Raw genomic sequence first — 12,988 nt, 5'->3', positions numbered from 1 at the left:
GGCCCTTCAGGTCCACCTGGGGGCCCTTGATGTCAACATGGGGGCCCTTGATGTCCACCTTGGGCATCTTGATGCTGGGCATCTGCACCTTGGGCAGGTGGCCCTTGAACTTGGCCCCCCTCTGCTTTGCCCTTCAGCTCGCCCAGGCTCACCTCTCCCTCAGGGAGGGACACCTCCAGGTCTGCCCCGGGCAGCTGCACCTCAGCAGAGGGCGGATGGATGCCAGCCTCTGGGGCTCCCATCTCGACCCCCACCGAGGGCAGGCTCACCTCCCCTGTGGCCTTGGGCACAGTCACGTCCACGGACGTCCCCAGATCCTTGCCTGAGGCCGACACGCCGAAGGACGGCATCTTGAACTTGGGCATCTTGAACTTGCTGGCCCCCTCCTTGTCGGCGGCGCCCAGGTCGGCCTCCAGCTTGGCGCCAGGCGCCTGCAGGTCCACCTCCACGCCGGGCAGCGGCACCTCCACCTCGGGGACGGCCACCTGGCCTTTGGCGCCCTTCACGTCCAGTTTCGGGCCCTTCAGGTCCACCTGGGGACCCTTGATGTCCACCTGCGGGCCTCTGAAGTCCACCTTGGGCATCTTGATGCTGGGCATCTGCACCTTGGGCAGGTGGCCCTCTGGCAGCTTCACACCCAGCTCGCCTGTCTTCACGTCCACTTCGGCAGAGGGCAGCTCGACGCTGATGTCACTGGTCTTGACCTCGGCCTGCACGGAGGGCACGGACACGTCCAGCGAGGCCTCGGCGGGCTTGCCTGAGGCCGACACGCCGAAGGACGGCATCTTGAACTTGGGCATCTTGAACTTGCTGGCCCCCTTCCTTGTCGGCGGCGCCCAGGTCGGCCTCCAGCTTGGCGCCAGGCGCCTGCAGGTCCACCTCCACGCCGGGCAGCGGCACCTCCACCTCGGGGACGGTCACCTGGCCTTTGGCGCCCTTCACGTCCAGTTTCGGGCCCTTCAGGTCCACCTGGGGGCCCTTGATGTCAACATGGGGGCCCTTGATGTCCACCTTGGGCATCTTGATGCTGGGCATCTGCACCTTGGGCAGGTGGCCCTTGAACTTGGCCCCCTCTGCTTTGCCCTTCAGCTCGCCCAGGCTCACCTCTCCCTCAGGGAGGGACACCTCCAGGTCTGCCCCGGGCAGCTGCACCTCAGCAGAGGGCGGATGGATGCCAGCCTCTGGGGCTCCCATCTCGACCCCCACCGAGGGCAGGCTCACCTCCCCTGTGGCCTTGGGCACAGTCACGTCCACGGACGTCCCCAGATCCTTGCCTGAGGCCGACACGCCGAAGGACGGCATCTTGAACTTGGGCATCTTGAACTTGCTGGCCCCCTCCTTGTCGGCGGCGCCCAGGTCGGCCTCCAGCTTGGCGCCAGGCGCCTGCAGGTCCACCTCCACGCCGGGCAGCGGCACCTCCACCTCGGGGACGGCCACCTGGCCTTTGGCGCCCTTCACGTCCAGTTTCGGGCCCTTCAGGTCCACCTGGGGGCCCTTGATGTCCACCTGCGGGCCTCTGAAGTCCACCTTGGGCATCTTGATGCTGGGCATCTGCACCTTGGGCAGGTGGCCCTCTGGCAGCTTCACACCCAGCTCGCCTGTCTTCACGTCCACTTCGGCAGAGGGCAGCTCGACGCTGATGTCACTGGTCTTGACCTCGGCCTGCACGGAGGGCAGGGACACGTCCAGCGAGGCCTCGGCGGGCTTGCCTGAGGCCGACACGCCGAAGGACGGCATCTTGAACTTGGGCATCTTGAACTTGCTGGCCCCCTCCTTGTCGGCGGCGCCCAGGTCGGCCTCCAGCTTGGCGCCAGGCGCCTGCAGGTCCACCTCCACGCCGGGCAGCGGCACCTCCACCTCGGGGACGGTCACCTGGCCTTTGGCGCCCTTCACGTCCAGTTTCGGGCCCTTCAGGTCCACCTGGGGGCCCTTGATGTCAACATGGGGGCCCTTGATGTCCACCTTGGGCATCTTGATGCTGGGCATCTGCACCTTGGGCAGGTGGCCCTTGAACTTGGCCCCCTCTGCTTTGCCCTTCAGCTCGCCCAGGCTCACCTCTCCCTCAGGGAGGGACACCTCCAGGTCTGCCCCGGGCAGCTGCACCTCAGCAGAGGGCGGATGGATGCCAGCCTCTGGGGCTCCCATCTCGACCCCCACCGAGGGCAGGCTCACCTCCCCTGTGGCCTTGGGCACAGTCACGTCCACGGACGTCCCCAGATCCTTGCCTGAGGCCGACACGCCGAAGGACGGCATCTTGAACTTGGGCATCTTGAACTTGCTGGCCCCCTCCTTGTCGGCGGCGCCCAGGTCGGCCTCCAGCTTGGCGCCAGGCGCCTGCAGGTCCACCTCCACGCCGGGCAGCGGCACCTCCACCTCGGGGACGGCCACCTGGCCTTTGGCGCCCTTCACGTCCAGTTTCGGGCCCTTCAGGTCCACCTGGGGGCCCTTGATGTCCACCTGCGGCCCTCTGAAGTCCACCTTGGGCATCTTGATGCTGGGCATCTGCACCTTGGGCAGGTGGCCCTCTGGCAGCTTCACACCCAGCTCGCCTGTCTTCACGTCCACTTCGGCAGAGGGCAGCTCGACGCTGATGTCACTGGTCTTGACCTCGGCCTGCACGGAGGGCAGGGACACGTCCAGCGAGGCCTCGGCGGGCTTGCCTGAGGCCGACACGCCGAAGGACGGCATCTTGAACTTGGGCATCTTGAACTTGCTGGCCCCCTCCTTGTCGGCGGCGCCCAGGTCGGCCTCCAGCTTGGCGCCAGGCGCCTGCAGGTCCACCTCCACGCCGGGCAGCGGCACCTCCACCTCGGGGACGGTCACCTGGCCTTTGGCGCCCTTCACGTCCAGTTTCGGGGCCCTTCAGGTCCACCTGGGGGCCCTTGATGTCAACATGGGGGCCCTTGATGTCCACCTTGGGCATCTTGATGCTGGGCATCTGCACCTTGGGCAGGTGGCCCTTGAACTTGGCCCCCTCTGCTTTGCCCTTCAGCTCGCCCAGGCTCACCTCTCCCTCAGGGAGGGACACCTCCAGGTCTGCCCCGGGCAGCTGCACCTCAGCAGAGGGCGGATGGATGCCAGCCTCTGGGGCTCCCATCTCGACCCCCACCGAGGGCAGGCTCACCTCCCCTGTGGCCTTGGGCACAGTCACGTCCACGGACGTCCCCAGATCCTTGCCTGAGGCCGACACGCCGAAGGACGGCATCTTGAACTTGGGCATCTTGAACTTGCTGGCCCCCTCCTTGTCGGCGGCGCCCAGGTCGGCCTCCAGCTTGGCGCCAGGCGCCTGCAGGTCCACCTCCACGCCGGGCAGCGGCACCTCCACCTCGGGGACGGCCACCTGGCCTTTGGCGCCCTTCACGTCCAGTTTCGGGCCCTTCAGGTCCACCTGGGGGCCCTTGATGTCCACCTGCGGGCCTCTGAAGTCCACCTTGGGCATCTTGATGCTGGGCATCTGCACCTTGGGCAGGTGGCCCTCTGGCAGCTTCACACCCAGCTCGCCTGTCTTCACGTCCACTTCGGCAGAGGGCAGCTCGACGCTGATGTCACTGGTCTTGACCTCGGCCTGCACGGAGGGCAGGGACACGTCCAGCGAGGCCTCGGCGGGCTTGCCTGAGGCCGACACGCCGAAGGACGGCATCTTGAACTTGGGCATCTTGAACTTGCTGGCCCCCTCCTTGTCGGCGGCGCCCAGGTCGGCCTCCAGCTTGGCGCCAGGCGCCTGCAGGTCCACCTCCACGCCGGGCAGCGGCACCTCCACCTCGGGGACGGTCACCTGGCCTTTGGCGCCCTTCACGTCCAGTTTCGGGCCCTTCAGGTCCACCTGGGGGCCCTTGATGTCAACATGGGGGCCCTTGATGTCCACCTTGGGCATCTTGATGCTGGGCATCTGCACCTTGGGCAGGTGGCCCTTGAACTTGGCCCCCTCTGCTTTGCCCTTCAGCTCGCCCAGGCTCACCTCTCCCTCAGGGAGGGACACCTCCAGGTCTGCCCCGGGCAGCTGCACCTCAGCAGAGGGCGGATGGATGCCAGCCTCTGGGGCTCCCATCTCGACCCCCACCGAGGGCAGGCTCACCTCCCCTGTGGCCTTGGGCACAGTCACGTCCACGGACGTCCCCAGATCCTTGCCTGAGGCCGACACGCCGAAGGACGGCATCTTGAACTTGGGCATCTTGAACTTGCTGGCCCCCTCCTTGTCGGCGGCGCCCAGGTCGGCCTCCAGCTTGGCGCCAGGCGCCTGCAGGTCCACCTCCACGCCGGGCAGCGGCACCTCCACCTCGGGGACGGCCACCTGGCCTTTGGCGCCCTTCACGTCCAGTTTCGGGCCCTTCAGGTCCACCTGGGGGCCCTTGATGTCCACCTGCGGGCCTCTGAAGTCCACCTTGGGCATCTTGATGCTGGGCATCTGCACCTTGGGCAGGTGGCCCTCTGGCAGCTTCACACCCAGCTCGCCTGTCTTCACGTCCACTTCGGCAGAGGGCAGCTCGACGCTGATGTCACTGGTCTTGACCTCGGCCTGCACGGAGGGCAGGGACACGTCCAGCGAGGCCTCGGCGGGCTTGCCTGAGGCCGACACGCCGAAGGACGGCATCTTGAACTTGGGCATCTTGAACTTGCTGGCCCCCTCCTTGTCGGCGGCGCCCAGGTCGGCCTCCAGCTTGGCGCCAGGCGCCTGCAGGTCCACCTCCACGCCGGGCAGCGGCACCTCCACCTCGGGGACGGTCACCTGGCCTTTGGCGCCCTTCACGTCCAGTTTCGGGCCCTTCAGGTCCACCTGGGGGCCCTTGATGTCAACATGGGGGCCCTTGATGTCCACCTTGGGCATCTTGATGCTGGGCATCTGCACCTTGGGCAGGTGGCCCTTGAACTTGGCCCCCTCTGCTTTGCCCTTCAGCTCGCCCAGGCTCACCTCTCCCTCAGGGAGGGACACCTCCAGGTCTGCCCCGGGCAGCTGCACCTCAGCAGAGGGCGGATGGATGCCAGCCTCTGGGGCTCCCATCTCGACCCCCACCGAGGGCAGGCTCACCTCCCCTGTGGCCTTGGGCACAGTCACGTCCACGGACGTCCCCAGATCCTTGCCTGAGGCCGACACGCCGAAGGACGGCATCTTGAACTTGGGCATCTTGAACTTGCTGGCCCCCCTCCTTGTCGGCGGCGCCCAGGTCGGCCTCCAGCTTGGCGCCAGGCGCCTGCAGGTCCACCTCCACGCCGGGCAGCGGCACCTCCACCTCGGGGACGGCCACCTGGCCTTTGGCGCCCTTCACGTCCAGTTTCGGGCCCTTCAGGTCCACCTGGGGGCCCTTGATGTCCACCTGCGGGCCTCTGAAGTCCACCTTGGGCATCTTGATGCTGGGCATCTGCACCTTGGGCAGGTGGCCCTCTGGCAGCTTCACACCCAGCTCGCCTGTCTTCACGTCCACTTCGGCAGAGGGCAGCTCGACTGCTGATGTCACTGGTCTTGACCTCGGCCTGCACGGAGGGCAGGGACACGTCCAGCGAGGCCTCGGCGGGCTTGCCTGAGGCCGACACGCCGAAGGACGGCATCTTGAACTTGGGCATCTTGAACTTGCTGGCCCCCTCCTTGTCGGCGGCGCCCAGGTCGGCCTCCAGCTTGGCGCCAGGCGCCTGCAGGTCCACCTCCACGCCGGGCAGCGGCACCTCCACCTCGGGGACGGTCACCTGGCCTTTGGCGCCCTTCACGTCCAGTTTCGGGCCCTTCAGGTCCACCTGGGGGCCCTTGATGTCCACCTGCGGGCCTCTGAAGTCCACCTTGGGCATCTTGATGCTGGGCATCTGCACCTTGGGCAGGTGGCCCTCTGGCAGCTTCACACCCAGCTCACCTGTCTTCACGTCCACTTCGGCAGAGGGCAGCTCGACGCTGATGTCACTGGTCTTGACCTCGGCCTGCACGGAGGGCAGGGACACGTCCAGCGAGGCCTCGGCGGGCTTGCCTGAGGCCGACACGCCGAAGGACGGCATCTTGAACTTGGGCATCTTGAACTTGCTGGCCCCCTCCTTGTCGGCGGCGCCCAGGTCGGCCTCCAGCTTGGCGCCAGGCGCCTGCAGGTCCACCTCCACGCCGGGCAGCGGCACCTCCACCTCGGGGACGGTCACCTGGCCTTTGGCGCCCTTCACGTCCAGTTTCGGGCCCTTCAGGTCCACCTGGGGGCCCTTGATGTCCACCTGCGGGCCTCTGAAGTCCACCTTGGGCATCTTGATGCTGGGCATCTGCACCTTGGGCAGGTGGCCCTCTGGCATGCTTCACACCCAGCTCGCCTGTCTTCACGTCCACTTCGGCAGAGGGCAGCTCGACGCTGATGTCACCCTGGGGCTCTCTTGACCTCGGCCTGCACGGAGGGCAGGGACACGTCCAGCGAGGCCTCGGCGGGCTTGCCTGAGGCCGACACGCCGAAGGACGGCATCTTGAACTTGGGCATCTTGAACTTGCTGGCCCCCTCCTTGTCTGCGGCGCCCAGGTCTGCCTCCAGCTTGGCGCCAGGCGCCTGCAGGTCCACCTCCACGCCGGGCAGCGGCACCTCCACCTCGGGGACGGTCACCTGGCCTTTGGCGCCCTTCACGTCCAGTTTCGGGCCCTTCAGGTCCACCTGGGGGCCCTTGTTGTCCACCTGCGGGCCTCTGAAGTCCACCTTGGGCATCTTGATGCTGGGCATCTGCACCTTGGGCAGGTGGCCCTCTGGCACCCTCGCTTCACACCCAGCTCGCCTGTCTTCACGTCCACTTCGGCAGAGGGCAGCTCGACGCTGATGTCACTGGGCTCTCTTGACCTCGGCCTGCACGGAGGGCAGGGACACGTCCAGCGAGGCCTCGGCGGGCTTGCCTGAGGCCGACACGCCGAAGGACGGCATCTTGAACTTGGGCATCTTGAACTTGCTGGCCCCCCTCCTTGTCGGCGGCGCCCAGGTCGGCCTCCAGCTTGGCGCCAGGCGCCTGCAGGTCCACCTCCACGCCGGGCAGCGGCACCTCCACCTCGGGGACGGTCACCTGGCCTTTGGCGCCCTTCACGTCCAGTTTCGGGCCCTTCAGGTCCACCTGGGGGCCCTTGATGTCCACCTGCGGGCCTCTGAAGTCCACCTTGGGCATCTTGATGCTGGGCATCTGCACCTTGGGCAGGTGGCCCTCTGGCAGCTTCACACCCAGCTCGCCTGTCTTCACGTCCACTTCGGCAGAGGGCAGCTCGACGCTGATGTCACTGGTCTTGACCTCGGCCTGCACGGAGGGCAGGGACACGTCCAGCGAGGCCTCGGCGGGCTTGCCTGAGGCCGACACGCCGAAGGACGGCATCTTGAACTTGGGCATCTTGAACCTCCGTTCCCTGGTTTCCAACTCTGTGTCCTTGGCACTTGTTTCCCTCTCCCTTGTTCCTTCCAGTTCCTTGGCAATGAGCTGTTTTCGAATTCTTGTCCGGACTTTGCCGTCGTCTCCATAGCTGCCTTGTGCGTCCCTCTGCAATGGGAGAATGGTGAGAGTTGTGGTTCTGTCTTTGTGTCTGTTTTCTGTCCTTGTGTCCTTGCACTTCACTTGCCTTGAACGTGAGCGACCGCCCGAATGGCTGTCCTGTGTCGTGTGACTTCCCTGTTTCGGTCCCTTTCTTGGCCCTCTTCCTTGTGTTCCTGTCTCAGTCCTGGGCTGTCCTTCTCTGCTCTTGCTCTTCCCGAGTGCTAGACACACTCCAGAGACCCTGTCCCTCTATGTCTATGGGCTCTTGTCCCTGCTCCCTGGGCTCTGTCACCTGCCCTACCCTGCCTGGGTCCTGCTCAAGGGCCATCCTCCTGCTGCTGTCCCCAGCAGCTTTCCAGAAAAAGTCAAGTTTGGGTTCCTTGTGTTGGCATTTGGATGTGGGCCTCAAGCGGATGGCTCTGCGTCACCTGCCACTGCAGCCTCTTGCAGGGATGGCCTTCCACCCTAGTTTTGCGCCCCTGTGCTCCCTCCCTTTTTGTGGGACACCCTGCCCTGTCGGGAGCTTGTGCCTTTCTGGGTTCCCCTTATGGCACAAGCTGCTCCGGGACCTTTCGCTCCTGTGCCAATGTTTGGCGTCTGGGGTCCATGCCGGCCCCACGCCCCAGGCTCTGCGTTAGCTCTGGGGGTGGCTGCCTGTGGGGGGCGTGTCCCTTCCTGGGTGTCTCTCCACCTGGCTGCTCCCCTGCCGTGAGCAACGGCCCTCGGGTCCTGCAGGATGTCATCCCAGGACCCTGCCCCCTCCAGGTCCCTGGTCTGGAAAGCCCCGCCTTGGGCCCCTCTGTCAGGTGCCCCACCCATGGTGGCCCCACCTCTGAGCCCACCTTGAACTGCAGGTCCAGGAGCCTTCTCCTCCGCCGGCTGCCCGGCCCTGGTCCCTGTTCCTGCTCCTCTGCTGGGAACCGGGCCTCAGCGTCTGAGCTCGTGGGGGATGTGTCCATGGTCTTGCCCTTCTCATAGGCCTCGGAGGAGCTGCGTGACCTCCGGGGCCCTCGCTTGGTCTTTATGGCTTGGAATTTGGGCCAGGAGAGCCTCTCCCCCCGGGAATGCCGGCCTCGGCCCTCCCTGGGCCTGGAGATGAGTCTCTCCTGGTCTCCATCTGCCTCCAGCGTCTTCACAGGGGTGTCTGTGCTCCCGCAGGCCACATCCAAGTCCTGAAACACACGGAGAGGGTGCCTGTGGGAACCAGCACGTGGCGGCCGGGGCCTGGGTGCGGGGGCATCCTGGCCCGGACCCGGGGGCCGCGGCAGCCGCACCTGCTTCTCCGTGAGCTTCGGGGCGTGCCGAGTGGCACTGCGAGCCTGCTCGCCGTCCCCACCGAGAGGAAGTTGCCGCTTGACCTTGAGTTGGACCTTGTACGGCTCCGAGTACTGGAGGATTTTGAGAGCATCCTCATAGCTGATATTGTCAAAGAAAATGGTGGCACTGAGCAGCTGGTCCCCTGGAAAAGCACAGAGTGGCCGCGGGCTCAGCTCTCTGACCCCCTTGCACAGAGAAGGGTCCTGCTGGGGCCCGGCACAGGGAGGAGCCCGCCTCGCTGCCCAGCCCCTCCCTCCATGGAGCTTTGGCGGGAGGGCCCCTCCCAGGCAACAGGTGAGAACACCCAGCAGGGCCGGCCCTTCTCCGGACAGGGACCGTGGGGACCAGGGGAACCAGGGGGGCCCCGGGGACGGGGCAGCCGTGGCACCTTCTCTCAGGCTGAAGAGCCTGGCAGCCGAGGAGCCCGGCAGCACTTGCTTCACGAAGATGCCCTGGTCCCCGCCACCTGTGACACTGTAGCCGCTGACACCGGCCTCTGCCTCGGTCTTCAGCGTCACCTCTGTCGCCTCCTGCACGGACAGAGCAGAAGCGTGCCAGCGCCTCAGTGAGCACATGCATGTCCCAGCGTGGGCTCAGTGCTGAGGCTCCCTCCCCGGAGGACAGAGCCCCCAGGTCCTGCCCGTCGCCCAGCGACAAAGGAGAAGCCCCACCAGGCAGGCAGCTCCACCCGCCTCCGGTGGGAACGGCCTTTTCCTGCCTCCACCCCCACCTGCCAGGACTTGGGAGCAGCCTGTCCACAGCCGTCCAGACCCAGAGGGCCCGGCCACGAAGGGGAGAGGCCCCTCCGCCCCGGTGGTCCGAGCCTCCTCCATCTCGCTCCGGTCATTCTCCAAGCTCTGCTTGCCCATAAGGCAGCTGGTGCTCAAGCCACACAGGGTCACAAACGCTGAAGCAAATGAAGCCCATGGCGCAGCCGGCAGGGCTGGAGACCTGCCCTCTGCTGCTGACGACAGAACAGGCCTCAAGGGGCAGTGCCCACGTCGCCAGGAGCCACAGACTCGGGCGCTGCCTGGCCACCCATGTGCAGCCGGGCCTGCGCACCGGGGTCCTCTGGCCAGAGTCCGGCCCTTCGCCATGGGGTGCTGGGCTGTGGGGAGGCCTGGACTGGCCTTCGGGAGCCCCTGAGCCCCAGGCCTGACGAGGGGGACAGGGGCCAGCCACAGGGCACAGGAGCACGCTGCCATGCCCCCTACCCCTCCTTCCCGCCCCGCCACAGCCCTCGTGCAGGGTTCACCCCCCACCCTCCACTCCCGCCTCACCCACCTCTGCGTGACTCATCCTGGAAAACGTCCGGGAGTCCCCAGAATCCCACTTCCACCAGGACCTGCGTCTCCCCGAGGGGGCTCGCCTGCCGGGTGTGTCTTCCTACAGCCACAGACACCGGGGTCACCCGTCTGCCCAGGCCAGGGCACGGGAGGGACGCCGGGAGGCCAGGAAGCCCCACGTAGAGGCCCAGACCCCAGACCCCCGGGGGAGCTGTGTGCAGACAGGCATCCTCAGCTGCGGGGACACCGCCTGCATCCGCCACATGGAGACGGCAGGCCCCTCTCCACAGGTGGGCACACGAACGGGCACACGAACGGGCACGTGAAGTGAGGGGGCGGAGTCAGAGAGCAGGGCCCGTGGGGCATCGCGGTGGCTAGTGGGGCTGCCCACACAGGGCGACACAGCAGGAGAGGTGTCCCCGGGGGCCCACACCCAAGCCTGCCCTCCGCCCGTGGGTCTCTGTCCAGCAGGCTCACCGGGCGTCCAAAGCCCTCCGTCACGCATTCATAGACAGGCGAGGACCCCTGTGGCCGTGGCCGGATGATCTCGTCCGCGGGCCCCTCAGTCACCTGGCAGGAGTAGAGAAAAGGGTCACCTCAGCTGCACAGGGCTGGCCCAGACCCGCGGGAAGGGGTGGGGTTTGGGGGGCCGCGCTCCCCGGGGCCTCACTCACAGAGGGGTCGTCCTCCGGGTCCGTGTCTGGCAACCCAGGCTGCAGCTGGCGGCCGGACACTGTGGAGAGAGAGGAAGAGTCAGGGCCGCAGCTCCGGTTGGTGGGCCCAGGGGGCACAGAGGCTGTGGGGGTGGAGTCACCTCGTAGGGTCGCTGAGCCTGAGGCCACCTGCAAAGTAGACCCACAGCCACTGGGCCCGAGGCTGTGACTGCAGGTCACGGGGCTGCAGGACAGGAGAGCTCAGACCAAGGGACAGCCCCCGAGGACTGAGTCCCAGAAAGTCACCGAACATGAACACGGTGATAGTCAGTCCGAGGGGACTCCGAATCCAGAGTAGCTGCAACGTGGAGCCCATGACGTCCGGCATTTGACAGAAATCCACACACGCAAAGAAACGAGACAGCGGGACCCACCCGAGGAGCAAAGCTGGGGACAGAGCTGTCCCTGAATGCCCACCGATGCAGCATTTAGAAGAGACCCCACAGCGATTACCGTAAACTTGTCCAGAAGTGAAAGGAAACCATGCTTGAAGAATTGCTGGAAAATATACGGCATTGATGAAGGAAGATGGTCATGAGGAAATAAAATTTACATTTGTAAAAAGAACAACAAGCGAGCATTCAGGAGCAGGAAGTTCACTGCAGGGACTCAACAGCAGGGTTGAGACGGACGCGAGGAGAAAGCAACAGGCGTTGGTCAGTGCAGGTGAACCCGCCGCAGGACGGAGGAACACAGACGGGCGCCTTCGGGGCCCAGCTCTGCGTGTGTGCGGAGGGGGGGACCCGCAGGGAAGGAGGGGGAAGCGCAGCAGCACGTCTGAGGATGTGACGGCTAAGAAAGCCCGCAGTCCTCGGAACCCAGCAAACTGCAGCAGGACAAACACAGAGGCACGCAGGCCGGGCCCAGCACAGCCGAGCGCTCACGGGGCGGAGAGAATGGCAGAAGCCACTGGAAGGAAATGACCTGGCCACAACATCGAGGGCACAAGGACCACGCAGAGCCGACACCCCGGAGCAGGGAGAGAGCGAAAGGATCTGTTCAAACGGTGGAAAGGAAAACGCCGTGACCCTCGAATTCCGCAGCAAACCGTCCTTCAAAAATAAAGGCGAAGAGCACAGATGTCGGCAGACAGGGCGACCCGGGGGCGGGGGGGCAGCGGAGCAGCCCCGCCCGAAATGCCGCAGCAAAGCGGCGGGCTCCACACACGGACGCAAACCCAAGGGCCGGTGTGGAGCGTGGGGAGAGCGGCTCACGTGGCCTCCACAGAAATGCAGTTTCCACACTCTGCCCTCGAACTCCCTGAAGAAACTCGAGACCTTGCGCAGCTGGGGGTGGCAAACTTCTCGTAGGGCTGGGCTGCGGGCATCTGAGACCTGTGATCGCCGTCCTAGCTCTTGGGCCGTGCAGGGTGGTGGCTGCGGACAACACGCGGGTGGAGCGTGGCCGCGCCCCTGCGACACCGGACCCACCAAACACACACAGGCCGGCGCCTGCCAGCCGCCCTCTGGAGGCAAAAATTGTGACACTGGTGTCACAATGTGCAGGGATGTGGTGGCTGTGACCATCCAGCAGAAAGGACAGGGGTGTGTCAGGCCCAAGTTTCTGTATTTTACCAGAATTAAGCAGGCGCTGCCTCAGGTGGGGGGCCTGGGGCCACCAGGCTGCACCCCCACTGCACACCAGGTGGGCCGACCAGCAGGCCCCTGCTCCTGGTGACCTCAACATACACCTGAATCTGCGGACACCTGCAGGGAAGGTAGAGGGACGAACTGGCAGGCCCACAGCTCCAGCAGCAGGCCTGCCAACCCGCTTGGTGACTGTGGCCTCACAGAACAGGACAGGTGGCAATGCTCAGCCTGCCACCGGCCAGCAAGCTGCTGCGGACCGTGCTACCTGGTGTGGCAGGACCCACGGTCCTTCTAAGTGCACCTGAGGCCGTCCCCAAGGCAGACCACACACGCTGGCTCCTTTCAAATGCTTCCATAACGTGTGCGATAGTTTAAATCACAGCCGGTGTCTTCTCTGCCCCCAGTGGGGCCGACACAGGCCCGAGAAACAGGAAGAGGAGGCTGGAAGGCCCAGGATGGTCCCGTTTCACGTGCCCACTCGGCTTGGACATGCAGCCAAGTTACTTCCAAAGGAAGACGCCACGTTTTCCCACAGTGGTTCCGGGCAGACCGGCTGTTTCTCTGTGGGTCGTGGGGGGCAGGGGCACCAGGAACCTCACCTCACGGCACATGAACTCTAACTCAG

At 65.7% G+C, this 12,988-nt stretch overlaps 1 protein-coding gene across 1 annotated transcript in view; it reads right to left on the bottom strand.

Annotated features, from left to right (window-relative positions):
* AHNAK2 (AHNAK nucleoprotein 2) overlaps nt 1-12,988 on the bottom strand; it is a 31,907-nt gene that overhangs the window by 7,541 nt on the left and 11,378 nt on the right. Inside the window, 18 exon segments of the mRNA XM_053666072.1 lie at nt 2-121; nt 153-819; nt 821-2,853; nt 2,855-5,141; nt 5,143-5,441; nt 5,443-6,259; nt 6,261-6,335; nt 6,337-6,706; nt 6,709-6,779; nt 6,781-6,900; nt 6,902-7,050; nt 7,093-7,464; nt 8,301-8,630; nt 8,733-8,917; nt 9,164-9,305; nt 10,060-10,161; nt 10,539-10,631; nt 10,736-10,794. Of these exon segments, the coding sequence (XP_053522047.1) occupies nt 2-121; nt 153-819; nt 821-2,853; nt 2,855-5,141; nt 5,143-5,441; nt 5,443-6,259; nt 6,261-6,335; nt 6,337-6,706; nt 6,709-6,779; nt 6,781-6,900; nt 6,902-7,050; nt 7,093-7,464; nt 8,301-8,630; nt 8,733-8,917; nt 9,164-9,305; nt 10,060-10,161; nt 10,539-10,631; nt 10,736-10,794 (8,291 nt within the window).

This window comes from Artibeus jamaicensis, unplaced genomic scaffold (assembly GCF_021234435.1).
Source record: "Artibeus jamaicensis isolate MK-2021 breed Jamaican fruit bat unplaced genomic scaffold, CSHL_Jam_final contig_444, whole genome shotgun sequence".
Taxonomy (NCBI): Eukaryota; Metazoa; Chordata; class Mammalia; order Chiroptera; family Phyllostomidae; genus Artibeus; species Artibeus jamaicensis.
This window is presented reverse-complemented; position numbering and strand designations above follow the sequence as displayed.